The sequence below is a fragment of the Culex pipiens genome, chromosome 2, assembly GCF_016801865.2.
Source record: "Culex pipiens pallens isolate TS chromosome 2, TS_CPP_V2, whole genome shotgun sequence".
Lineage (NCBI taxonomy): Eukaryota > Metazoa > Arthropoda > Insecta > Diptera > Culicidae > Culex > Culex pipiens.
Window position 1 is genome coordinate 142,438,343 of NC_068938.1, and position 27,532 is coordinate 142,465,874.

Below are 27,532 nucleotides of genomic sequence, written 5' to 3' on the forward strand. Positions count from 1 at the left end.
TGCCCAGTAACGACGTTGTACACTGGTAAACAGCATTACACTTTTTTCAGTTCACTTTTACACACTTGTATGGGATTTTTCAGTTCAAGTATGATTACACACTTTCGTGTAATCATACTTGAACTGTAAAATCCCATACAAGTGTGTAAAAGTGAACTGAACAGTGTGTAATGTTGATTATCAGTGTAGCAGGATTCTAGCAGAGTTCTTATTTACAAGGCTTGGTACTCATCTAAAAAAATACAAAAATCATTTACTGAAACTGTTTTTTTAGAAGAGCACTAAACGTCAAAATTTTCAAACCCAAATATGGGAATCGAATCTTCAGACAATTTTTCATAAAAGTCTTCATATTGACCACTGTCCTAAGTCCGATCCTAGCGAAGTTAAAGCGGTTTAAAAAATAAAAATGTGGAAAAATAGGGTTTTTTTGTGGTTTTTGTCAATTTTTATAAGACAGACTTGATTTTTCAGTCTCGTAAATATTTTTATCGGAGAGCTCGTCCAATTTCCCATAACATTATCTTTGATCGAAATAACTCTTTTCAGTTATGAGCAATGCAATCGAGAAATTAAAAGTGAGAGTGTGTGCAACATGGAGTTAAACTTTCTGTGCAGTTGCTCTCACTTTTAATTTCTCGATAGAGTTATTTACGTGCGCATGTATTATGTGTACGTACATGAAAAAAAAGTGAGGTTAAATTTTGTCCGGCCAGCAAAATCAAATGGTGCGCTAGTGTGCGTACGCGAAACGTCATATAGCTCTATTAGCTTACACGCAAAATCCACATAACACAGATCTGTGTAAAATTTGACACAGATTGCCCAAAACCGGGAATACACAGAATCTGTGTAAAAGCCTTGTACCCAGATGTGTGTTCAGCCGTTGTCTGTCAAATCTGTGTAATTTTGATTAAGCAAACTGTGTAAAATTTTACCCAGATCTGTGTTAAATTTTACACAGATCTGTGTTCATTGATGCACAGAATCTGGGTAGAATATATCATTGTTTTATAGAAAATTTCATTTAAAAAAAAGTTTATTTATTAACGTAAGTTTGAAGATTCTTGTATATACATTCTAAACTCGATTCGCGACCCAAATATTTGAACGCACCGCAGTGTCAGTTTGCTCCGCCTGGTTGAACAGTGTTATGTGGATTTTGCGTGTATATCTCTGAGCCCATATACTCCCAATTAGGGTTAAAGTTCCCCTAATAAATCAACAACAACAACAACAACATACTCAACATACCTACTTTCAGATTTGACAGCTGGAACTGTTAAGAAATCTGTGTAATTTTTTTACACAGATCTGTGTAATTTTTTTACACAGATCTGTGTTATGTGGATTTTGCGTGTATATCTCTGAGCCCATATACTCCCAATTAGGGTTAAAGTTCCCCTAATAAATCAACAACAACAACAACAACATACTCAACATACCTACTTTCATTGTATTTTTTTTCGGAAAACCCGTCAAAATTCCTACAAGTTTGTCTTTGACCACTTTTTGATATGATGCAACGGTTTCGCGATACAGAAATATTTAAATTGCGAATTACAAAAATATTTAAAACAGATACGCCCTTCTCAAATGTCTTTATCGAGTGAAACTGGTTCCATATACACGAAAATGGCTTACGTAAGCGTAGGATAACATGTCTAAAAAGTTTCATTGAAATCGGAGAGGTTCCGGTACAACCGATTCCCTATTTGACATGGAATTGCTCTATAGCAGTCTTTGAGAATATATCAAATTAAAAGTGCTCGCGCCTTAAGACAATGGAGTGAGCAGGATATGGGACCATCCATAAACCACGTGGACACTTTAGGGGAGTGGGGGGGGGGGGGGGTTGTCCATGCTCCATACAAAAAGGATTTTTTTGTATGGACAATAGAGCTTTATGACGTTTCGCGTACACACACTAGCGCACCATTTGATTTTGCTGGCCGGACAAAATTTAACCTCAATCTTTTTCGTGTACGTACACGCAATACATGCGCACGTAGATACCTCTATTGTCCACGAGGGGGGGGGGGGGGGGGTAAAAATTCCCAAAAAAGTGTCCACGTGGTTTATGGATGGTCCCATACTAAAAGTGAACATTCGACATTCAACATTCTTCTTCTTAAAAGATTCTTCATCTAGAAATAGTAAAAAAATATTTTTTCAAATTTTATTTAAACTCTATTTATTTTTCAAAGGTTCAAAAAATAGTTTCTTCCTTAAAGTACTGTAAATGATTGGCACCATGCATTCGTTGGCGTATCCTCGTTTCCCGGAAACATCATTTATCACAGCCGTTAGAATGTCCATTATGTGGTCACTGAAAAATATAAATTCTCAGTTAAGTTTCGAAAATTTTTAAACAAAAATGTCTTACCGCTGATGCAACTCCCTCAACTTTACACACAACTCCTGAATAAACCACGACCCCTTCTCAATGTGTCGCACCGATGCAAATCCCGGTACCGTGGACCAGGCCACCAGAAAGTCCACAAACACCGACGCCGTCTTTTCCGACGATGGCCCGTCGTGTTCCAGCTTTTGCGGAATCTCTACGGCCGACTGCAGATCCGGCCCTTGACAAGCTTGCACAAATAGCAGCTTGGGCTTTCCGGTCAGTTTTTCCGCGGCCATTGCCCGCTCGATGGACTTTACGTTGACTGGAATGCTGTTACTGCCGTAGATTTTGCCCTCCTGACCATGGGAGAGCAGACAGACCACCAGGGAACAGTGGGTTGACTTTACGGCGTTGACGGCGTGCTCGACCTGCGTGGGGATCTCGGCGTGGGGAATGTTTTCGACAACTAGCGGTTGATAGCCGAACGCCGTGAAGATGTTCAGGATGGCCAGCTTGTCCACTTCGGTTCCACGACGATCGTTGAGCGGTCGAAGGGGAAGCAGGTCTTTAAGTTCTGGATTTTGGTCTCGGTAGAATTTGAACTGGTTGATGATCAGAATGATGCCAGCGTGCTGTTTAAGGATATAGTATCGATCAGGATCGAGTTGTTGCTGATCCTCAACCTTTGGTATCTGCTTGAAGTTGCTCGAGCCCTGGACATTGTCGGACTGGTTCTGTTTGTTGGTCAGTTCTTTGTTGAAACTGTCTGAAATTCGCTTGCAAAACTCTGCCAGGTCGTATAGATCCAACGATTTGAAACATGCTACTAGAAGTAGCAGGTCACACTCTTCTCCAGCAGACTTTGAGCCAAGTTTGACTAAATCTTCAGAAATCAACTCTAAAAGTACCAGCTCAAAAAACCTCGAGTTCAGTACCCCAACGGAATGAGTTTTCTTCAAATAGTCAATCACCTTTCCAGCTACACCATCGTCCATCTTTTCACATAGCAAATACAGTCCCTTCAGCACCGGATGGACAAAGCTGGTCAACTCGATCACGTGGGGCAAGAAACGCTCCCGCAGCTCATCGTCATCGAGGCCACATTTGACCAGACATAGATTCGCCTGAATAATCAAAAGGGCTTCCAACAGTTCTGAACTCCATTCTGGTCCAGCAGCGTGATTCTTCCAGTCAAACAGAAAGTGAGTTTCCTCTTCCGGTGAGCGACAAGCGATCGTGATAATTTGTGAAAGATATCGCGGGTTTCGTTGGCCGTACAGAATAAAGAGTAGGGAAACCTTAAAAAACACAAATTTTGCTTTTAAGTACGTGGCTGAAAGTCTTGAGATACAGATAGAATTTAATAAAACATAAAAACAAATACTCTGGTAAGTTCATAGATTTAAAATCAAGCTTATACCTTATCGTCAAAGCTTAATTCACTTTCGATGAAGTCTAGGTCCTCAACGGATAGTGTGGTGCTCATTTTAAACTAAAACTAATCAAAAACAAGTTCAAATTAAACCAAAACAAAACTAGCAATAGACTAGAAAATGATAAATGGCACTAAAGCTGATCTAAATGTAAATAAACACACAAGCTTTTGGGAGCTTTGGGCGGTGGGTGGTGGAAGTGGGAGGGTTCCCCATCGTGAGCAGCGCATGGGGCTAGGAATGGATAAGATTCACGGTCAAACTGAATGAAATTCACGGAGATGAAAAAATAAGTAATAATAAAGCTTTGGATCGTTATAACTTTCCTTTAAATATTTTTTATGATGAAATAAGAACAAATTGTGTTATCTATTTGTTATTTAAGTATCTAACTTTTTGGAAAAAATAAGAACTTTCTAAAAGTTAACTCTTCTACCAATAATTTAATAGGAGTCAATATATAAACTTCAAAATATTAAGAAACATGGCTAAAACAGTTGTCGTGATTTTACCATAAGTTTTTTTTTTCAAAAATAATCCAAATTTTAGTAATTTTTTACACGAAGATTTCAATTCCACTTTAAATTATTATGAATGAATAATTATATGTAAGGGAAATTCTCGTATGTTTGGCAGGTTAAGCACTCGCTCCTAACTCCATCCAATTTGCTGATTTTCACTACTTAAACAACTAATTTTGCAAAACTTTTGATAGAAACTTGCTTGCTCACTTCTTATTGAGCTATTTATCACTCGAGTTCAGTTGAAAACGCTTTTAATTAGCTTTAATTGAATGTCAAAGTTCTGACCTGCCAACATAAGAGGCACGCTGGAATTAGATGCTGTTCCCCTAACTGTTTAAAATTCTGCGTGAAATCGTGAATAATACTGTACTCTGAACGATGAAACGAGCAACACGTCAACGTACACTAGCGTGTCCCAAAAAAACACGAAGTCGAGGAATTCAATGTGCTCAGTTCTCAAATGATAGAAAATCATGTTAGAAACAACTCTCTCATACATGAAAACTTTCGGAAAAATCGTTTACCACGTTCCCTGGGCATTTTTTTGAAAAAAGTCAGTTTTTTCGACAATTTCACAAAATCTGCTTAGAAAAAATGGAAAATTTTAAAATTTCAAATAGCCTATACCATTAAATGATGGTCTGTGGTCCAATAAACAAGTTATTGTATCGATTTGGCCTTTTAAAACCTTTTTTTCACTTTCCCGGTAGCTTTTATGTCGAAAAATACGAGTTTTTGCTTTACTTTTTTTCAATCTTTTCCCTCGGTATTGAACACAAAAATTTCCTCATATGTGAAAATACATGCATCTTGTAGGAAATTTTCCGCCGAAGATTTTCGTCTAAGCAACTTTGAAGTTTCATCAACTCTGAGCTGAGATATTCCAGTTTTTGTGAAGAAAGAATATTGAATATTTGAAAATGTTGATATTAATCATCATTGGCATACAATATTAGGGATAATTTAAGCCTAATTTGAAGTGCGGCTGTATCGCATCTGTTTTTAAACATGATTGGTTCATCCTTCAATACTAAGGGCCACCTGGTGTTGTTTTCTCATGGCACACTACGTGCTAAATGAATGAATTACTTTTAGCAAATAACTCATATTTAGAGCATTTTGCATTTAAACCAATCGATGCACGTTTGCTGTGTTTCCATGGATACAAATAAACAAATAACAAATCGATGCATCTGTGCTCTCTTATGCTATCTAGATAGGAAAACCAGTAAGCTTAGTACAAGAGCACAGAGGCATCGAAATATATGGTTCGATTGTACGGGGTTGGCAATTGTCCACGCTCCAACCAAAAATGTTTTTTTTATGGACAATTGACCATGAGAAGGGGAGGGAGCTGAGATTAAAAAAAAATGTCTACGTGATTAATGGATGGATCCCTATAGAATAAATTCCAAATATTAGTGATATTTTTAATTTACCTGAACATCGGATTTATCAACAGGAGTTATAAGAAGGGAGTGTAAACGTTACGTTGTGGTTCAGATCACGGAAATGCGTACAATTGAACCTTATATTTGTTATTTGTTTATTTGTATCCATGGAAACACAGCAAACGTGCATCGATTGGTTTAAATGCCAAATGCTCTAAATATGAGTTATTTGCTAAAAGTAATTCATTCATTTAGCACGTAGTGTGCCATGAGAAAACAAAACCAGGTGGACCTTAGTATTGAAGGATGAACCAATCATGTTTAAAAACAGATGCGATACAGCCTCACTTCAAATTAGGCTTAAATTATCCTTAATATTGTATGCCAATGATGATTAATATCAACATTTTCAAATATTCAATATTCTTTCATCACAAAAACTGGAATATCTCAGCTCAGAGTTGATGAAACTTCAAAGTTGCTTAGACGAAAATCTTCGGCGGAAAATTTCCTACAAGATGCATGTATTTTCACATATGAGGAAATTTTTGTGTTCAATACCGAGGGAAAAGATTGAAAAAAAGTAAAGCAAAAACTCGTATTTTTCGACATAAAAGCTACCGGGAAAGTGAAAACAAGGTTTTAAAAGGCCAAATCGATACAATAACTTGTTTATTGGACCACAGACCATCATTTAATGGTATAGGCTATATGAAATTTTAAAATTTTCCATTTTTTCTAAGCAGATTTTGTGAAATTGTCGAAAAAACTGACTTTTTTCAAAAAAATGCCCAGGGAACGTGGTAAACAATTTTTCCGAAAGTTTTTATGTATGAGAGAGTTGTTTCTAACATGATTTTCTATCATTTGAGAACTGAGCACATTGAATTCCTCGAATTCGTGTTTTTTTGGGACACGCTAACGTACACTCTTGAAAGCAGTTATTCATATAGAGGGTTATCTTTTGTAACTTTTGCCGAACTTTTACCGCAGAAATTGATGAAAACAAATCAAGCTGAAATTATTACTTTTTTATTAGTTTATCAATGATAACTCAAATTTTTTGTGACGTGATTAAGGTTTTTGTTGAAGCAGCATAAAAATAATTTTAGATATTTTAGATTTTGTGTTTTTTTTTCATTAGTCATTGAATTGTAATTATAATTGTATGTTCTCTTCATATGTTGAACACAGTAAAAAATAATGTAAATTTGGAAGCTGTAATTTTGGAAGGTTGAATATTACCTCTTTTGTGATGTAATTTTACCTCAATTTAGGCAGAAAAAGTTACATTACACCAGGAATGTGGTAAAATTACACATTTCCAGAGGTAAAATTACACATTTTTTTCTGACATGAAAGATGTACCCCTTCCCAAATGCAATATCAGCATGATTTTTTTTTCTGTGAAGCATACATGCTCTTATTTTTATTTTTTTGCAACAAAGATGTTTTTGACACTTTAAGTGCTCTACAAATCCAACATTTTCAATTTTTGATAAGTTAATTTGGAGGGCCAAAAGATACGGCCATTTTTAGCTTAAAAAAATGCAAATTAAAAACTCAAATATCTCAAAAAGGCTCAAGCCACATTTTAAGCGCTAGATTGCATTCAAAAGGGATGGGAGGGGGGTTGGAAAGGGGGACCACTCTAACGAAATTCAGAAATTGTCCAGATATATGTTTATCCATGTAATTTTGCCCGCTGAATCCAAATCTGCCTGAACCTCAAATCTGTGTCAAAATGTCGAGAAAAAACGCTATTTTTTACTCAAAAATGAAAATAAAAAATTTTGACGGTTTTTGTAGAAAAGTATTAAGTAGGTGTGCTTTTGACATTTAAAAACAAGTTAGAAAAAGTCAAGTTTTGTAAATAGGTACCTAAATTTCACTATAATTAATATAAACTTGCTAAACAAAGTTATCCAAAGTTCAAAATCGCTTCAAATGTGTTGGAGCCACTTTAAAATGACAAACAAACAACATTTAATCAAATGCTTTATCAAAAATCAATCAAACTTTGTAGATTCATTAGGTGTACGGACAACTTTTTGACCTAAATTTGGGTTTTTCACTAGCAATGTAATTTTTTGTTAACAATTTATCGGCGAATGAATGTCAGGGTCGTGATGAAGACTTTCTCCAGCGTCAATTGATATACAGTAGTTGTTCGCTAACTTGGCTGAGAACGTAGCCCAGTCACCGAATGTTGCTCGTTAACTGGGCTGAACAAAAAATAACGAGGGGACCACCGATGCATAATATTTTTCAGATGAAATTTAAAAATAAAAGTTACTCAAATTTATTTACAATGCTTACTTTTTAGATTTCTTTAATTGTAACTTGAAATTGAACAAAAGTTTGAAAAAAGTTTTTTATTTTGAATATGATTTTTTGCATCCATTAACCCCTCGGTCATTTTGGTTTGTTTTGGTATTTTGACGTTAGCCTGCTTTTTAACTGGGCAACGGCCCAGTTATCGAGCGCCCAGTTAAAAAGCAACCCAGTTAAACAACGCCCAGTTACCGAACAACTACTGTATAAATGTTGAATCTTTACTAAGAGTTTAGGTACTTTAACAGCGAATAATGTTTCTGTACGGACAATTTTTTGATACACTGTAATATGAATTGAACGTATTTTTCAAACACTAAAAAATATTTTCAAATTGACGATGTCACTAAAACTCCGAATGTATCTAAATGTTATGTAAAGTCAGTATGAAGATTGTTTTCCTTTTTGAGAAATTCTTAAAAATATGATATACTTCAGAATCTAAATAAGTGCAGTAAAAACGGTGAACTTTCAGGAACGTTCCATAAACCACCTGGACACTATTCTGGAAATTCTAGACCCTTAGGTTGAAAACTTATTTCCTTATAGGTGGATCTATCTCTATTTGAATATTTGTAGAAAAAACCCCTTACACATTAAAACCCTTTGTACGTTTGTAAATTTAACTTTCAATTTCATATGCGAACTTTGGTTGACCTTGATTCTCTGGGACCATGTGTGTGCCTAAAAAAAACAATTTAAATATGGTTGTGATAAAATTGGATTTACTTTTGACAATCAAAACGGATTTACAACCTTTAAAAATGGTTCTAAAGGTAAAATTTTTTTCTTCAAATTTACAAATAATTTTTAATGATTTTTATTTACCTTATTTTGTTTTTTATAATTCGATTTTCACAGAATATTAATTTCTATGGATTCAAGATTCAACTTTCTACGTTTAAATCTCCGATGGGGTATCTCAGTTGATAATAAGTTGCTTCGGCCACGCCGTATGAAAGTCTTTAAATCACTCGACACAATATTTAATCAGAAGAAAATATATAATCAATAATTAATTTCAAGATTTAATTATATGCAGACTTGAATGTAATGTAACGTGTGTTCTTATTTATAGACAGTGAACTAGAAAAAATATTTAAAACACAAAACGGCGTCAAAAGCTCATAATTCCTCCAAAGTATTTCATTCACTAAACGGCCAATTCAAATCGCCAGGACGATAACGTTGCTCCTGTTTTCAAGTCCGCAGCAAAAAAAGCGCTCCCCCATGAAGCAAGAAACCCCTCAAATTGTTGGATCCTTTTTCCCTTTGACAGTGGGTAGTGTCCACCCTGGGGTGTTGCAGAGATCCTTAGATCCAGTCAGCAACTGCAGTCAGTAGTGTGTTGAAACGCAAATTTTCCCCACCCTGTTTTTATACTGCCACTGCCAAATGGAGCAAGCAAAGGAAAGAAAGGGAGTGTGTGTTGTAGGCAGTTTTCTTGCGAAATTCAGCAGGGAAATTCGTGGAAATTGTAGAGTTAAACTAACGTGCTCAGTTTATACATGGGTAGCAGAAGGACTTTTTCAAGTAACGTGCTAGAATTGAGTTTTGAGGTTTTAACTTTCCTCGCGAAAATGAAATCGTACAGTGTCCTAGATAGAAACATATTATTTTAGATTTTCTATAACTTGTTTAAGTGCTACGCCAAATTTTGAACTAACTCTCAAGTAACTATACTGTCTATTACTGAAAAGTCCTAAGTTGAGCCGTCCTCACAAGCGAAAAACTAATCGCGTCAAAGGATTTTCCCGTCGGAAAATTCGCAGAGTGCACAAAACTAGAACGACAAAGAAAATCACGAGTGTGGGGAAAAAGGAAAATTAGCTTAGGATAGCCTATTTTCCCACAGAAGAAAGGAAAAAAAAACAAGAAGACAACTCAACTCGAGAGGATCCTTGACTTAGATTGCATCGTGAAGTGTGCTAATTTCGCACGAATAAAAGGACATAATCCAATCGACTCCCCGTATGGGGGAAAAATCCCTGCAACAAAAACAACAAACAGTGCTGTGAGAAGGGGGGGAAAAACTGCCAGCCTGAAAACGTGGTGAAAAACGAGGATGCACCGCAAACTGCTGGGAGCAGAAGGGGAGTCTGTTTGGGAACTGCTGTTGTTGTTGTTGTTGGGAAAATCGATACTTGCTTCACGTGGTGGAGTGAAGTAGGCGGCTGCGGCTGCTGCGATTGTGGGTGGGAGGGAAATTGGCGTCAAAATAAGGCAGACAGCAACACAGAAGCAGTCATCGGAAAAATGCTGTGGGATGTGGGTTGGTTGTTGTTTGGAGATTCGTAGATCGAAGCAGCACTGATAGCAGCATCGGACCAGTGCAGTGCGTTGTTGTGCGTGCTGCATACCTTGAAGGCGCGCGCGAACAAAGAAAGCGAGTGTAAGGATGTAAACACAGTTTTGGGTTATTCCATGGCGAGTGTGTATGAATATTCTATTTAAAACATTTAATTATTTTCATAATCATAGGAACTATCGAGATAATTTCCTGTTCGAGATATTTTATTGGATCTTTTTGTTTTACTCTAGAGATAGTTTATCAATTTATCGTTTACGGCCTGAACCGGTACGCTCATGTAAGCCACCTCCAGAAATCCTTAGTTGGCTGCCCGCTGGATAGACTGTTCCCTTACCGTTCCTGCCTCTTCATCCGGAAACTGTTCACAACGCGCTCCCCACCACTACTGTACCAGAAACTAGTACCCTTCCGAGGCCGTCGCCAGCAAAACCTGATCCTTCCTCGAAACAACACGTTGGCCTACGCGAGTTCGCTGTTCGTCAGGGGTGCGGTATACTGGAACATGCTGCCTGCTGAACTGAAGCGAACGACTTCGGAAGCAACTTTTAAGAGCGGCTGCTTGGCTTTCTGGAACCGACCGCAGCCGTAGTAAGCGTGTGTAACCACTGTCGCGCCCGGAGGTCCCGGGGCCCCCCTAACCACAAGCTATAGGAAGAGTGGCATAGGGACAACCCTCCGGCTCCTCCGGGGTGCCTGGTAGACACGACACGCCAGCTGAAAAATCCACGGAGGTGCTCAAGTGACCCGGGGCCCCCCTAACCACAAGTTACATGAAGAGTGGAATAGGGACAACCCCCCGGGCATTTGAGCCCCCTGGATGAGGTCGCATAAGGGGCAAACCCCCATCCCCTCGGACGAACCCTGGACTACGCTGGAATATCAACGCTGAGACGAGAAAAGGCGAGACGACAACGAGAAAGACGACATCATCCTGTGGAGAACCCGTAAATTTAGTGTAGTTTTCTTTTTAATTGTATTTTAAACGTAATGACACCGGAGGTAGCAATTTAAAAAGGTGTAATCCTTACGCTGCTGTATTTAATAAATAAACAAACAAACAATAAACAGATAGTTTCTTTGGGGTCTGAACAGAGTCATGGGGGATTCAGGGATTCAAAAGTGACTATTAATTCTGTCTCAATGGATACAATGAAAATATCGCAATTATCTTTGAATATTTTTTTTATTTCCTGACTATTGTTTCTTAAGTAAATTCAAGATTCGCATGTTCCCCTTGCTTTCACTGTAGTAACGCCCCTGTTCAGCAGGACAAATAACAAATACAATATACGCATGGCATTAAGAGTTTTGTGACTCAATGTGGTTTGCTGATCTGATAAAATTAGATCATTTTTTAAAAAATCTATAGAAGTGACTTAAAGAACTTACTTTTATCTGAGTTTAAATAAAAAAATCTGTTTCTCTTAGAAATCTGCCAGCATTTCTTTAGTTTCTTTTTGTCAACTGACCTTAATTTTTTTTTGTCAAGAATTAGAAACTATTATGCTACTATTTTGATAATGTTTTTTTTTTATTAATATTACAGTCGACTATGTGGCTGTCGATCCTCTCGATATCAATATTGCTCAAGCTGTCAATTTTCCAAAAAAAAAAAATAAAAGGAAAAAAAATGTTGACCTAATTTTATTTTTTATGAACAAACATGTGAAATCGATTGTAGATAATTATGGGTACATTGCATAACTCTTTTGCGTTTTAAATAAAAAGAAGACTTTTAAATATTTTTACCAATTTTGATATTTCCGAGTAAACAATAAAGTAAAAGTTTGAGAATAAAATATTTTTATAAATTCATGGATATTTTTCAGATTTTTGTTGGTAGCATAACTGCAATGATGTTCACAGTATTATGTTATGCTTTTTGTTTCGAAATGTCGAAAATCGGGATTGAAATTTGAATTTAGTTTTTGTTTTATTAATCAACGGTCTACTCAAAATCTTAGAATTGAATCTTCAATTATTTCTAAACAATACTTTAATTAATTAAAAAAAATATCTGTTCTAAAATGAATCTACCTCAAATATTATAAATAAAAATCAATTCTACTACGGAAAATTGTTTTTTTGGGGTCATACAAACAGCTTTTTTCATATGCCGTTGCCCACGCATCTGCGATTTCTTATGTCAAAAATGAATCTTTACTAACTCTTTCATTTCTAGAAGTGTAAAAGATGTAAACAAATGATTGTCATTTGGAAGACCTCTTTTGAGCTCTTGATAAATTAAATAAAATCAAAAAAGCTGATTTTTGGGGAGAGGAAACGGCTAATATTCACTTTTTGCAAAAACGAGTTATTAGCACAAGGTGGTAGAAGATGTTCCAACGCATCTTCTGAAACTTGAATTTCACTGAAATAGTGTATAGACTTGGCTGCCGATGCGAAAAACCGAACGGCTAATATGCCACTCTAATGGGAAATTGCCTTGACGGAGATTTGGTGACAAACACTAAAACGCATTTTTCTCGGAATATACTTGATTTGGCATAATACACTCAAACCCCGGTGGTTTGACACCAATTGTTGTCAAACGAACGGGGTCACTTTTTAGTTTGACACCCCTTTTACACGGAGTTCACACACACTACTGAACGTTTGTTTTGGTAGTGTGCGTGAGCGCCTTATAAAAATTGACAGTTCGTCACTTTTTAGTTTGATTTTGACCAACCAACGCGGTACAAACTAAAAAAGTGTCAAACGAAAAAGTGACCAACCACCGGGGGTTGAGTGTAGCCTTATTTTCAATTATGGGCAGGATTGTTCTCAGTACAATAGCCCTTTGTACGACCATTGTGCATAAATGGTTTAAAACGGATTTTAAACGATTTTTTTTGAAAAACTGGCAGTGCAAAGCAAAGCCTTTCTTGACCAAATGTCTTATTTTTAATACACGCAGAAAAATGTTATGTAGAATCAGCCTGTACGAGGTTTGTTTCAACAAAAATTTTGTTGAATTTAATCAACGCCGATTTTGCGTTGAAACAAACCTTGATTTTCTAAATTCCACAAAAATCTTTTGATGTTTTAAAAAAAGTTGCTTTAACGTTTAGCGTTGATTCAACAAAAATCTTGATTTTCAAATCAACAAAATGTTTTGTTGATTCAAATATTTCTTATTTTTCTGCGTGTAGTTATTTCAACTGTTAGGTGTCGTCTTGTCAATTTTAAAAATTTGCATTCAAATAAAAAAAGAAGTATTAGAATTTTTTCCGTTGCGTGTGAAAATTTGAAAAGACTGCAGGACCCGTTGGCTCAACTAGAACATAATATGAAAAGAGAAACTCTTATATTTGAATAATTCCCCATTCATACAAAAAGAAAAAAAAATACATTGTTACACTGTTAACGCATCCCCGTAAAGTTACAATAACAGGAATTTTAGTTGAAAAAATATTCTTCTAAATTAAGGATGTCCAAAGTTTATGACTTGCTGGCCAAATTTAATTATGAATTATAGTTTAAGATACTTTTATAACAATAATAATCAAAATTTCTAACTTTTTTTCGATTTTCGACTTCCAACAGAATCCAAAAACAAACAAAACCTATCTTAATAGAATCTATTCGTTAACGGAGCACATCAACCAGAACTTTTGCACCAAAATTTGTGTAGCGAACATTTTATTTACTTCAAAACTACTAAACGAAGTTGACTTTATAGCTGTCGGCCACCATTGCTAGTACCAACCACTAGTGTCTTCCTTTTATCTACAAGGACTTCGCCGCCCTGGGCTCCTAAGTGTATGAAAGTATGGCACGGAGCGACGGCGCCGAATACCCATATTTATACAAAGAATTTTAGAGCGCCCGCCGCGGGATTCGAACCGTCGACCTCTGGATAGTGAGTCTAGTGCGCGGTCCGATTGATCCACACGGGCGGGACAAAATTACTTCAAAACTACTTGAACTTTCAATATCATTTTAAATTCATCCCCTAAAGTACTTCTTCAAGACAATTTACAATAAAGTTTAACTTATTTTACAATAACATCGGATAAATCGGATAAAATGGAATAAGGAGGCACCAACTTCCTTGGTGGCTGTGAACCCTTAAAAAAAACAAAAGGTAATTGCAAACATAATATTTAAGACCTAATATAATGATCATCCGTTCATAAGAGCATGTGAAATCATTATTTCTCTAAATTTAAACAAATTTAAACACATTTTCATCTGTCTGGATCACCGAGCTTTGTGAAAAGGTGTATTAAGTCTGGGTGCATTTTAATTTGAGGGAAAGAATAAAACTTGAATCAAGGTTAGATCTATCTGTAACAGAGTTCTGTAGTTTAAAACACTTATTATTTTGCAATTTATCAAGTACAAGATATTGAAAAAGGTTTCTAGCCCAAATTTCGGCTTATTTCTTTTTAAATTCGCTTGCGCTTGTTTAGACATTTCTGGGAGAATGACTTCTTACGTGTAATTTTTTCTGCTCAAGTCAAATTTATAATCAAATGATATAGGGGAAGGTGGGACAAGACGACCATATGGGGCAAGAGGAACAATCGCTAGTATGGCCGTAATTTTTACAATTTTGATTATTTTCAGTATTAGGAATTGTTGCTAGCAATGCAATTAGCTTATTCTACTACCACATAACCGCCAAAACGACGTAAACGCCACGAGGAATAGGGTTTAATGAAGTTTTTTTCAAAACCTTTGTTTTCTTATAATATTTGGAAAGTACAAAGTAAGGCTTAGGGTTCGTTTCAAGGCTCATTTTATCAAAATGCATTTTTTCCTAGATCAGTAGTGTCCCTACCAATGACTTGCACCTATCATTAAGTATGATTTAACTTTTGGTTATTTTTGTTGAGAGCACTTGTTCAGGTGGGGCAAGTGTACCATATGGATTTTTAGTATGGAAAAAATACGAATTGCTGCAGCAACATATTTTATTGAGAAAAAATACAAAAAAGTTCTTAAAAACTGATGAACAATTGTTTAAAAAATTGTCCATGCACGATAGAATAATATCATGAAAATTTACTATTTATCATGTAAATTATATTTTTTCCGTAAAAACGGTCAAATTTATAGTAAAATGTTATTTTTTAATCTAAAAACGAAAGAAAAGTTTTAAATACATCCTAATCTGATGTATAGTTCAATTGTTAGTAAATCAGCATGTTTGTTCATGCATTGTTCCTCTTGCCCCAACGGGCTGTTCGTCTTGCCCCACTAGTTGAGTAGAACGTACGAAAAATCAAAAATTTTAAAATCATTTTTTTACATTTAAAAACAGATTTTTTTTAAAACTTGTTCTATCAAAGTCTCAGTCAAGACCTGGAATAAGATGATTCTAAAAAATTCGACAGATTTTTTAACGTGTTTAATGGGTTAAAACGAGCATTTCTTTATCGTTACACTTGCCCCTTTTTCCCCTACAATTTGACTAGAGGGCCTTTTTCAAAACCCTTTTGTTTTTTTAACCCTCTACCGCCCAAATTTCTTTTTCGAGATTTTTTAATTTTTCCGTGTTCAGGAGGCCATTTTGAGCAACTTATGTTCTACGAAAAACTTCTCTCTCTTGATTTATGTTTTTCTTGTTTTATTTTTAGTATTTTAATTTTCATTTCTCTTGTTAAGTTTATGTTTGTTTTTGGTAGTATTAAGCAAATACTAACACCTCCTATCATTACATTTTGCCTATCTATTTTTTTATGCTTTTACAGTCACTTTTTCATTTTTTACTTGATTTTCACATTTTCTGCTATAGAATGGCACCATTATCATTTAAATTGTTAAAAAATGCGTAGAGGCATAGTCTGGGACACTACAAAAATTACTGCATACTTAATTTTACTTAAAGTATAGGAAATGTTAGTAAAAAACACAGCCAGAGTTGACCCCTAAAAAAATTACGTTTTTAAAAACATTGGCAAAGTCACATAAAACAAGCAAAACTTCCAACCCTTAAATTATCTAAAATTTTTAGAGTTCTTCTTTCCAATACATTTTAAAGATCAAAAATTGGTTGAAAAAATTGATTTTTGGCGATTTTCCAGATTGAAGCCCGTCTAAAGGCGGGGTTAGGTTGTAGAGGGTTAACCAGTTGGTACACCCAAACGGCGGTCGCATGATTGTGATGCATGGCGGCATGAAAGTATATCAGAATCTGCATGAAAACTGTCCTCATGCATTTTTTGCAATATAGGGGTATGACATTTTTGCCCGTTACCGATAATTATCGACATTACCGACGGCTTTTAGGTTGTATTTCACAAAAAAAAAAACCTTAATAGAACGAGGGTTGAACCACCAACTTCTAGGTTACTGATCCGACACGCTACCACCGCGCCATGGACGCTTGATGAAATGAGAGTGAAAGAGCATCAACATATTCTTCTCTTTGGAGTGTTGCTCGGGGACGGGCCAGCATTATATGTGTTGGTGAAAACTGAAGATCGCTGACTTGTTTACACGCGGGCAAAAATGATCTACGGGCTTGCTGCAAAAAATGTTATATAATGTGACAATTTCTGCAGCAAATTCACTGTTGCAGATTTTGAGATATAGTTTTCCTTTGGGTGTATTAATTGAAAGCATATAAATTTTCAAAAGTTTTGGAAAAAAACACTCAAATAAAAACGCGGTTTTATCCAAACTAAAAAATCAATATCAATAATCACTATTTTTTGTAAAAAGTTATAAAATTGCTCTGCATTGATTTCCAAATTTGAAGCTAAAAATAACACTTAAACTACAAAACCGAGTTTCGTGCGCTTGATAGTTTAAGTGATGAAAACAGCTGCCCCTATCAAGAAAGTTGTCCCGATTCGCCTTAGTTTTCGGACTGTCGTTTTTTTTTCGTTGTGCCGAGAACTATGTTTGTTGCAATTAAATGCTTAATCCACTTTTAGGTGGTTGGTGCCTTCCTCGCATTTAGAGGGTAATGTTATCCAAAATAGATACAAAAAGGCGGACCTTTAAGTATTCAACTTGATTTATTATTCATACCATCAGGTTGGGTAGTCAGATCTTCATAATTCAGGGCATTTATGTGCTAATAACTTTTCATAGGGTTGTCAGATCTGCAATTGGAAAGGTCTTGGAAAGGTCTTTTGATTACCTATCTAACGACAAGTCACATGATAGATCCGGACAACGTTTTCATCGAATTATATGAGATCCATCCCCAAAAAAGTTCATAAATAACACTTAAGTGCTTATAACTTTTTATACACCCAAAGGAAAAATATTTCTCAAAATCTGAAACATTGGATTTGCTGCAGAAAATGTCATATTTTATAACATTTTTTGCAGTAAGCCCGTAGATCATTTTTGCCCGCGTGTAAAAATTTCAGCGATCTGCAGTTCTCACCAACACATATAATGCTGGCCCGTCCCCGAGCAACACTCCAAAGAGAAGCATATGTTGGTGCTCTTTCACTCACTTTACATCAAGCGTCCATAGCGCGGTGGTAGCGTATCGGATCAATAACCAAGAAGTTGGTGGTTCAATCCTCGTTCTGCTAAGTGTTTTTTTTTTGTGAAATACAACCAAAAAGCCGTCGGTAATGTCGATAATTGTCGGTAACGGGCAAAAATGTCATACTCCTATATCGCAAAAAATGCATGAGGACAGATTTCATGCAGATTCTGATATACTTTCATGCTGCCATGCATCACAATCATGCGACTGCCAGTTGGGTGTAGGTTCATCAGATCTTCAATCTTTTGAACTCGTTAACCTTTCTAAAAATGTATAATATGACGGGGTTTCTTACAAAAAAACACCCTTTTACAATCTTCCGAACTTTTGGTAAAATCGTTTTTTTAGCATAACTTTTGAAGTACTTAACTAAGCTTTATAATTTTCAATAGCGACTTATGGGACCCGAAGACGGATCGAATGAGACCAAAACAGTCCAAATCGGTTCAGTCAGTGCCGAGATAATCCAGTGCATTTTTTTTATCAACATCCCACCACACACACAGACATTTGGCCAGAATTTGATTCTGAGTCGATATGTTTACGTGAAGGTGGGTCTAGGTAATCAAATTAAGAATTTTGTTTTTCGAGTGATTTTACAGTCTTCTCTCAGTAAGGTGAGGAAGGCAAAAACAAAAAAAGACATAACAAGAAAGTTTTAGGTTAGAGAATATTATTAGTATGCATGTTAAAAAAATAAATTGTTACACACACTTGCCATGGAACAGCTCCATCTCACGACACGACACCGTGCCCTTCGATTGTGTCCTCACGCCAAAGGAAAAGCTCTAGTTTTCCTTCTTTCTTTCCTTCCACCAGCCCGAGTCTGTCAGTTCAAAATCCAACAACGAACGAGCGACTGATATAGTCGTTGGGTGCTCAATCCACACCGGGTCGAACAATAGCCCTGCTGATTAGCTCCTTCGAGTGGCAGCCAGCTCGAGAGTGTCGTCCTTCCTCGCGTGTCCCCAAATGCAGACGAAAGAAAAAGGACTCTACCTCCTCCACCAGCCCCAAAGGACAATGTGTTGTGATTATGAACTAGTGTGCAACTCGGCCCGAGGCTAGGACAAGACTGTACAGAACAAAGTTGTTGTTCGTAGTTGTGTGTGTGTTGATTTGGCCGCGAGGGGGTGAAGAAAAGGATAGTGAGTCCTTTTTTAGAGGGCTGTCAGGATGCATTTCCGTCACGAAGAGAGCAGGCACCTGCTGCGGAATGCCAGCGCCAGCACGGCCGTGGAGTCCAAGTTTGACCACCACTCGATTGTGTGGCCGTTCCTGATACAGGTAATTAGATGAACTTATTGTATTTTAGCAAAACAGTAGATTCAACCTATTTTTGGTCCGTTGGAAGCAACTCTGTTGCAATGGGGTTGCTGCAACCATTGTACAACATTTTTTTCAACAACTGTGCAACTTGTGCAGGAAACTAACTACAGGCAAAAGTCCAGAATATTTGTTTGTTTTAATATTTTCGTGAAAAAATAAACAATTTAACTAATGACTTTTCCTTAACTTTCCCTCACAGAATGCGATGGAGAACCCGCTCTGTACGACGGCCACTCCGGCCAACTCGACGGTTTCCGTGCTGCTGTGGACCACAATCGCGGTCTTCGGAATCGTGTACACGCTGCTAGGTGGGTGTGATTGCGATGTGTGTTTGGTCATGATGCCGTTTTTGGGAGGGGGAGTTCGGTTGGGGATCAATTTAAGAGTACTCTTAAGAGGGAAGCAGGAAAGTGTGCGAGTAAACATAAAAAAAGGAAAGCATGTTTTGGGAAAGTGGGATGCTGGCTGGATGTAACTGCGTCATATGCTCTGTTGAAACGTGGAAAGCGGATGCAACAGGGTATCACGGTGAAATGGTTACGGTTGCTGGATAATCTTTTCTATTTTTTGTTGACTTCTGAAGTTTTTTTTAAAGGTCCAATAAACCAAATTTCCAGTTTTTGCTTTTTGAGTGTTTTTTAATACTGAGTCATGGGTATTGGTTTCAAAAACACCCAAAAAGCAAAAACTGGAAATTTGGTTTATTGGACCTTTTCAAAAAAGATTCCAGACTTCAACTCCTGTTTCCAAAAAGAATCGACTTCATCAACAATTAACAACTAACAACTAACGAATAACTAACAACTACACATCAAAAAAGTTGAATTTTGAAAATTTTGTTGTTTGAATAGTACCGTAAAACGGGGTGACTTTAATAGGTTTGAGATTTTTCCGCAAAATAAAGAGTACAAATTAAATAAGTACGGAATGCTGTGGAAGCATACTGACCATGGTAGAGAAGTGTTCAAAGTACCTCAAGAAGGACCTTTCATAACATTTTGAATTGTTAAAAAAGTTTGTTAACTATGATTAAGAAAATGTTGATGAAAAGGAACATCCCCGAATGGCGACTTCCCCTAAAAACCATTTTCCCGAATGGCCACTTCCCCTAATTTTCCACATCGCCGAAATTCATTTTCCCGAATGACCATGTCCCCGAACGGCCATATCCCCGAACGCCACTTCCCCGAACCCGGTCAGGCGGGTATGCCCGTTGCCCAGAACCGCGCGCGAACAAATCTAAATAGCTGCGTGATGCTTAATACATTTGCCTATTTTTCTCATTTCGTTGCAGTCGAGCTAACTTTTCGTACGTCGATTTTGGGCCAAATTGAATTACGAAAGCCATTTTGTGCAGCTCACAATGCCTCATTTTTTGACCTACATAGATACCCAAAATTCTGAGATATTCAATAAAAACCGAAAAATGTCGTCTCGTGCAAACTTGACACACTCTGAAAATTGCTGTAAGTGCGACAACAGGCCAAAGAGGTTTCAGATCAGAATGCGTTTGACACACGTACATGCCCGACTACCGTGAACGTTCGTAATTATAACTCGGGACCTCAGCAACCAAATTCAAACAAATTTCAGGACAATGCACAGAATGGTCAACCAAATAAAACGTGTTTGTTATTGTTTACATAGCGTGCTTTATTTTTCGTTTATTCAAGGTCAAACACTAACACGTGTTTTTCTCGGAACGTCAAAAAGCGGCAAACGACAATATAGCACGACAGCGTCGATTTGATACATTGATCATTTTGCTTTTTTTTGCATTTAGTTGAAAATCAAAATACAGTCCAGACTCGGTTATCCAAAGGCCTTGTCAAAAGTTCACTTCGGGTAATAACCCCTAAACTACTTTAAAGTGATTTAGTAATTTTAAACCCAAAATGGCGGTGATGAAATATTTAAAAAAAATGAATTTTGTAATTCAATAATCAACTATTCAGATTTAACTTAAAAGTTAAACTAAATATAGAACAAACTGATTCCTGCGCTTCGAGTCGTCGTTTAAAGATATCGTTGCTGTGCAATCCTTACCACGTGGATACAGTTTTGGAAAATTGTGCTTTGCTGAAGTTTCCGCGTGGTTTATGAATGGCCTTCTACGGTTATTTGTTTTTTTCATATTTAAACACACCTAGGAAAGTTTAATATTAAGGTCATACTTTTGTAAAAATATCCCTAAAAAACAATTAAGTTTATATCCAAGTTAATATCATTCGGGAAAATGGAACTTTCGGGGAAATAATTTTTGGGGATATGGGATTCGGGAATGTGGGATTCGGGAATAAGGGATAAAACCGATGAAAAGTATAATTTTAATCTTCTTAAAGTGTCATGATTTCCTCAATAAACATGATTTTGACTCGGAAAATGGAATACATTTTCGGATTCTTTGGACAATTTTCCACTAGGAAAAGGTAAAATAAGTTTCAAATAATAATTGTTGAACAAATTCCATATTAAATGTGAAAACATTTTATTCGTGCTTTGAATTCAAATTAAAATGTAATATAAATGAATAATATTATAAACAAAACTAGTTTGAATCGAATTTTTGGCAAAATTTTGCATAAAATTTATATATATTCTGTTAAAAAAGTTTATAAACTTATTAGCATTGATTTTTTGTCTTAAAATCTATATCAGCAAACCAAAAAAAAAAAATTAAAATATTCCAAAAATAAATTGAAATCCTATCAATGTCACCACGGTTTACGGTACCTCTTTTTTGAGTAATTTTACCTAAAAAATGTGTAAAAAAATGTGGGTGAACTTGATCAAAATTTACAGAAACTGATGAAAATTCACCAGTTCATGATGTGATATTTTTGACACTAAATCTGTCACTATTACCATCATTTTTGCCTTCCTCACCTCAATGAGGAAAGGCTATAAAATCACTCGGAAAATGAACTTTTTAATTAGACCTCCTAGACCTACCTTCATTTGTACATTTCGACTCAGAATCACCAGCTGAGCAAATGTCTATGTGTTTGGCTGTATGTAGACATGTGTACCAAATCAATGTCACTGGAATATCTCTTCACAGGCTCAACCGATTTTGGACGGAAAGGTTTTAATCGATCCGTCTTAACGTCCCCTAAGTTGCTATTTAAATTCATGCAGTTTTATCATGTATTGAAAAAGTTATGTTAAAAAAACTGTTTCATATTAAATTAAAATTAAGGTTAAAAGGGTGGTTTTTTCATGAAACCCTCACATGTTATATATTTTTAGGTGGAGTAAGAATTTTCAAGATCTGACTTACCTATTTTAAATTACAAGCAGTTTAAAAAATGGTCTGAAATCACATAACCTCAATTGGTCGGGTCTGATCGCCACGAAAGCCGTGTAGAGGGATGCCATTTTCCTCAAAGACCGTGTCTGTATAATCTTGACAAAAAGTCTGTAGGTAGTCTGTTTTTTACTCATCACTTAATTTTCTTAGGACTTCTTAGGTGCTGCGGTCTGTGGTTGTGACTAATATACTAATATGCAAAAACATGCACATAACCTTCATCATAAAAGGTACCATTTTTGTAAACACAAGAACAAATACAGCTGACGGGATTCAAACCCAGCACCAACGGTAAGGACTGGCGCTTTAGCCCGCTCGGTCATCAGACCGATGAAGTGTGGAAAGGATAAACGCATATACTGCCCATGTTCGCATAAATGTCCCATATGCAAAAACAACAAGCTGAGAAAAACGCATTTGAAGATTGTCCCATACATAAGGCTACGTGTTAAGTTTTCGCGAAAAAAACTGGATTTCCGCCTGATTTCTAGAACAAAGTACTGGATGTTATAGGCTCTTTTGAAAGAGCACACGATTTTGAACCAAACTGCATCAAAAACTCGAAATTGATGAAAATGCATATGGGACATTTATGCGATCAGGGGCAGTATACGAGCTTGAAGTTTCGGTAAAACAGGTTTCCCATACTGATGGGCCACGTATTTCAGGGTGTAATATTACAAAGAATTTTAGAACAAAATGCAGCATTTATTGTACACTCAACCCCCGGTGGTTGGTCACTTTTTCGTTTGACACTTTTTTAGTTTGTACCCCGTTGGTTGGTCAAAGTCAAACTAAAAAGTGACGAACTGTCACTTTTTACACGGCGCTCACGCACACTATCAAAACCAACGTTTGGTTGTGTGTGTGAACTCCGTGTAAAAGGGGTGTCAAACTAAAAAGTGACCCCGTTCGTTTGACAACGGTTGGTGTCAAACCTCTTCATAGAGAAAGTTTCCCAAAACCCAATCAAAATTTCCTATTCTCAGGTTTCTTATAGTTTTTGATCCGGGGAACAACTTTGTAGAACATCGCAAAGCGCTAGTAATTGATCCCGAAAAGATACAGGATATTTTTTGGAGTACGGAAACAAAATTCAACGTTCTCTAAAAATTTGTCTGTATCTTTCCGGGATTAATTCCTAGCGCTTTGCGATGTTCTACAAAGTTGTTCCCCGGATCAAAACCTATGAGAAACCTCTATTCTGAAAAAAATCATACGGCATAGGAAAACTTTCTCGAAGAAGAGTTAAAAAGTTGAAAATAAATAAATTAATTTTATTGAAATTTCTTTATAACTTCAGATTAAGAGTGGAACAACTAAACATTAACAAAATGCGCTCAAAATTTCAGGCTAGCTTCTGCGGTTATAATGCTACAAAATTTCGGTCGAGGCGTTCGAAATTGAACACTTTTGTCTTTTTCATATATCCGTGAGCCACGCTAGTGTACACCCAGCTGGATTACTACTTTTTTGCTGAAAAGTACTAATGAAAATGTTAATAAAGTAAACTAGGGTTAAATTAAAAAAACTTTGACTTGCTAAGCTTTTTTATTCCATTAATTTCAGTGCTGTCCTCGCAAGTCGTAACTCTCAATAGGACTTGCAAGTTCCGGACAAAGGCAAAAAATCTATTTTTTATTATGAATTTTTAAAATTCTGAAATGGTGTATGCTTTATGTTGCCCCTCCTCCTCCACCACCAACTTCACTAAGTGAGGACGCTGCTGCTGCTGCTGATGCATGTCAACAGAATGTGCTTTCTCCTGGTGTGCAGTTTCTAAGCTGGTGAGCTTTTACTGGTGGAAATTAAATCTTGAACAGAGAAGGACATCCTGTTTTGGTCCTTTGGAGAAACGTGATTCGTTCAACAAACGTTTTATAAGCATAATTTGAAAATTGCAAATGTTTGAAAAAAAAAAAAACAGAGAGCAGAAAGATGTTTTTAAAGCAAAAAATAAAGTGGGGGTGACATACACTTTGCAAAATATAAGCATATATATATTGTTGATTTAATGATTCAGTTTAAGGTTTAAAAATTAATTCTTCGAGGTTTAATTTCCTTTCAGGATATCGATGTCTTCGGGCGATTGGTTTCCTCACTGGTCTGGCAGCAGGGGCCGGATGCATCGTCCTGTTGCAGAGCAAAAATATTACAGGTTTTGGAAATTTGGCCGCTCCTGGTAATTCCAACAAATATCAATTAGTGTTACACTCAAACCCCGATGGTTTGACACCAACTGTTGTCAAATGAATGGGGTCACTTTTTAGTTTGACACCCCTTTTACACGGAGTTCACACACACTACCTAACGTTTGTTTTGATAGTGTGCGTGAGCGCAGTGTAAAAAGTGACAGTTCTTCACTTTTTAGTTTGACTTTGACCAACCAACGGGGTACAAATTAAAAAAGTGTCAAACGAAAAAGTGACCAACCACCGGGGTTGAGTGTATCTTAAACTAAATCTTTGGATTCACTTTCCAGCCCTGGCCGTGGTGGCCGGCCTGTTTGGTGCTATTCTGGGATCGACCCACCCAATCTCGTCCACGTTGATCGGAGCCTCGGCCGGGGCCCTGGTGGCCGGTGCCACCATCGCCGCCTGTATTGCCACACTACCTCATTACATCTTTGGAGTGAGTTTTTGAAGATGTTTTGTTTGTGAATTTAGTACTAAATTTCAAATTTTGATTATTTGTAGGAAAATGAGCTCCTGGTATCGGTCGTGGGCGGTGCAATTATCTGTTCAATTATCACACTATTCTGTCCGAAACTGATGTCAATCATCGCTTCCAGTGTTCTGGGTTCAGCCATGATCTTGTGCTCGATTGACTTCTTCATGCACGGCTTGAACACGATGGATTGGGTGAGTTATGGGACAGTTGTTACATTTTTTTAAGTTTATCTAATTCTAATTCTGTTAATTTCAGTTGTTCAACATGAAGCCGGACCCAACTCCCCCTCCCTGCTGGGGTGGCGTTATCCTGTGCTGTTGGCCAATCGCCTCAGTGTTGGGAGTGTTGGTGCAGTGCTTTGTGACCGCTTGGAAAATTGACCACCGAAGGCAGATGATGCACCGGAGGCGACGGCACTACAAGGGCCGCCAGGGTTCGCGATCGAGGGAAACCCGCGAGGAGGCCCGCCAGCGGAAGTACCGCTATCTGTACCAGGTCCGGACCGCCCGGGGTGATATCATCTCGCAGGTGAGGAGATGTGGAGTTTTTTTCAATTATTATTTTAATTTCTAATAATCATCTAACTTTTGTTCATTTCCTTCCCATGCAGAACTTTGTCTCCGCCCTCCAGAAGCACGTGACCACCGACTCCGGCCCACCGTCCGAGGTGTCTACCAAGACGGGCTCGAACGACCGAAACACGGCCCGCAGCGACCGGACCCACATGACGAACCTGCCCGATTCGGACTTTGACAAGCGCGACTCGAGCTACGAGAAGCGTTGACATTTGGCCAAATAGCAGCAGCAGCAGCAACAACAACAGCAGCAGCAGTATCAACAACAACAACAACACTATCACTACCACTACCCCAACAATAACCCCAACAGCAACATCAGCAACAACAGCAAAAACAAAACTGGCAGCAGCTATCAGCAAAAATATGAACGCACTTGTTACTAATAGTCAGCTAAAAAATAAAACGAAATTGAGAAAAGTGGAAGAAAACCAAACAATGAATTCGGAACGTGGTTCGAAACAATACAAATGCGAGAAAGAAAGCAGCAAAACAATACTGGTGATGTGTAGGATTGTAGGTAACGTAAAGATATTTAGCGAAGGAATAAAAAGAGAAATAAAAAAAGTTTTTATACAAAAGAGTCGAAACAGTAGAAAAAGAGAGACAGAGAGAGTAATCCAGTAACGTTCTAGGGACGGACAATTTCGAATGCAGGAACCATAGAGAAATGCGCAACATCTCAATAAATAAAGGGCAAGATTTTAAAAACCAAACACAAAATTGTAATTGTATAAAATATAAATATTAACTCAATAACTGAATCAAATTCATTGCTATATAAAGATAAGATAAAACAAATAAAAAAACCATAATACTTATTTCAGAGTGTCTGAAGTAAAACTTTAAACGTAAACCTATGTTTCATATGAATAAATAAAAACAAAGCTAAGAAGGTTAGAAGGAAGAACGTATATCGAAGAAAGGAACAGGAAAACACGTGGAAATGTGACGAATGTGATTCATTTTTTTACAAAGCAAAGTTTAAATACAAAAAAGTATAAATTACGCATTTAGACAAAGTCGTGTTCTAGGTGTTATTTTTCTCTTTACATAGAATGCAGCAAAAGAAAGGTTGTTTCGTTTACAGCTCTTGTTTTTGTATTTTTGAAAACAAGTCCGGAAAAAACAAAAAAGGAAAAACAAATTTACAATAGCGCAAGTAAACACACACACACAAAACGTAGGCCAACAATTGTGCAGCAGACCACTATATTGTTCAAAACAGTTTGTTGAGTAAGTTTAGCATTTTCGGAGCAGGAAAAAGAGTGAACAAAGCTTCGTTTTAAATTCTATGCGTTAAAAAAGGTTGGAATTTTTGTACTAGGTTATAAACCGCCGCAGCAGCAGAAACAGGCCGCAGTCAGACAAATACGGATAACAATAAGCAAAATGATAAGTGAATTTAACGGTTATTAAAAACAAAACAGAAAACAGACGGGACTCAGAGAACGTAAGTGAAACAAGTGTAGCCATCCGGAGAAAGGTGAAAGGTGTAGAGCGAGAGGAGAAGAGGTGTAATAACAAAAAGAATAAGAAAAAAACATGAATGTCGTAGGCTAATTAAAAGCTCAAAATATATACTAAGCCATATTTTGGAATTATCGGAAGATGCACGAGTTTTAATTAAGTAGCAGGATATCACAGAACTTTGGAGTAATTTTTTAACACGTGATTTTTTCAAGTTTTAGGAGGCTATTCAGAAAAATAGTCACACGCCAATTAGTTTATCCATTTTTAATTAACTTTTTTTCCAATATGAATTCCCAAAATCCATTTTAAGATTTATTCATTTAGGGGATGTAGAGGACAAGATGAATTTTCATTTCTTTTAAAGGAGGATACACTC

The 27,532-nt window shown here is 36.8% G+C and overlaps 2 protein-coding genes across 2 annotated transcripts; one reads left to right on the top strand and one right to left on the bottom strand.

Moving 5' to 3' along the window:
- Nucleotides 1-2,176: 2,176 nt before the first annotated feature.
- Nucleotides 2,177-3,938, bottom strand: LOC120417982 (caspase-8). The gene is made up of 3 exons (XM_039580224.2): nt 3,768-3,938; nt 2,387-3,645; nt 2,177-2,329 (listed from the first exon to the last, which is right to left on the bottom strand). The coding sequence occupies exons 1-3, from the start codon at nt 3,831-3,833 to the stop codon at nt 2,191-2,193; spliced, it is 1,464 nt and encodes a 487-aa protein (XP_039436158.1). The 5' UTR covers nt 3,834-3,938; the 3' UTR covers nt 2,177-2,190.
- Nucleotides 3,939-9,359: 5,421 nt separating this feature from the next.
- On the top strand, nt 9,360-26,826 carry LOC120417986 (transmembrane protein 198). The gene is made up of 8 exons (XM_039580231.2): nt 9,360-10,421; nt 18,619-19,086; nt 19,328-19,436; nt 24,507-24,620; nt 24,921-25,069; nt 25,135-25,299; nt 25,364-25,636; nt 25,719-26,826. Exons 2-8 carry the CDS (start codon nt 18,976-18,978, stop codon nt 25,890-25,892), a joined length of 1,095 nt encoding a protein of 364 aa, XP_039436165.1. The 5' UTR covers nt 9,360-10,421; nt 18,619-18,975; the 3' UTR covers nt 25,893-26,826.
- The last annotated feature ends 706 nt before the right edge of the window (nt 26,827-27,532 follow it).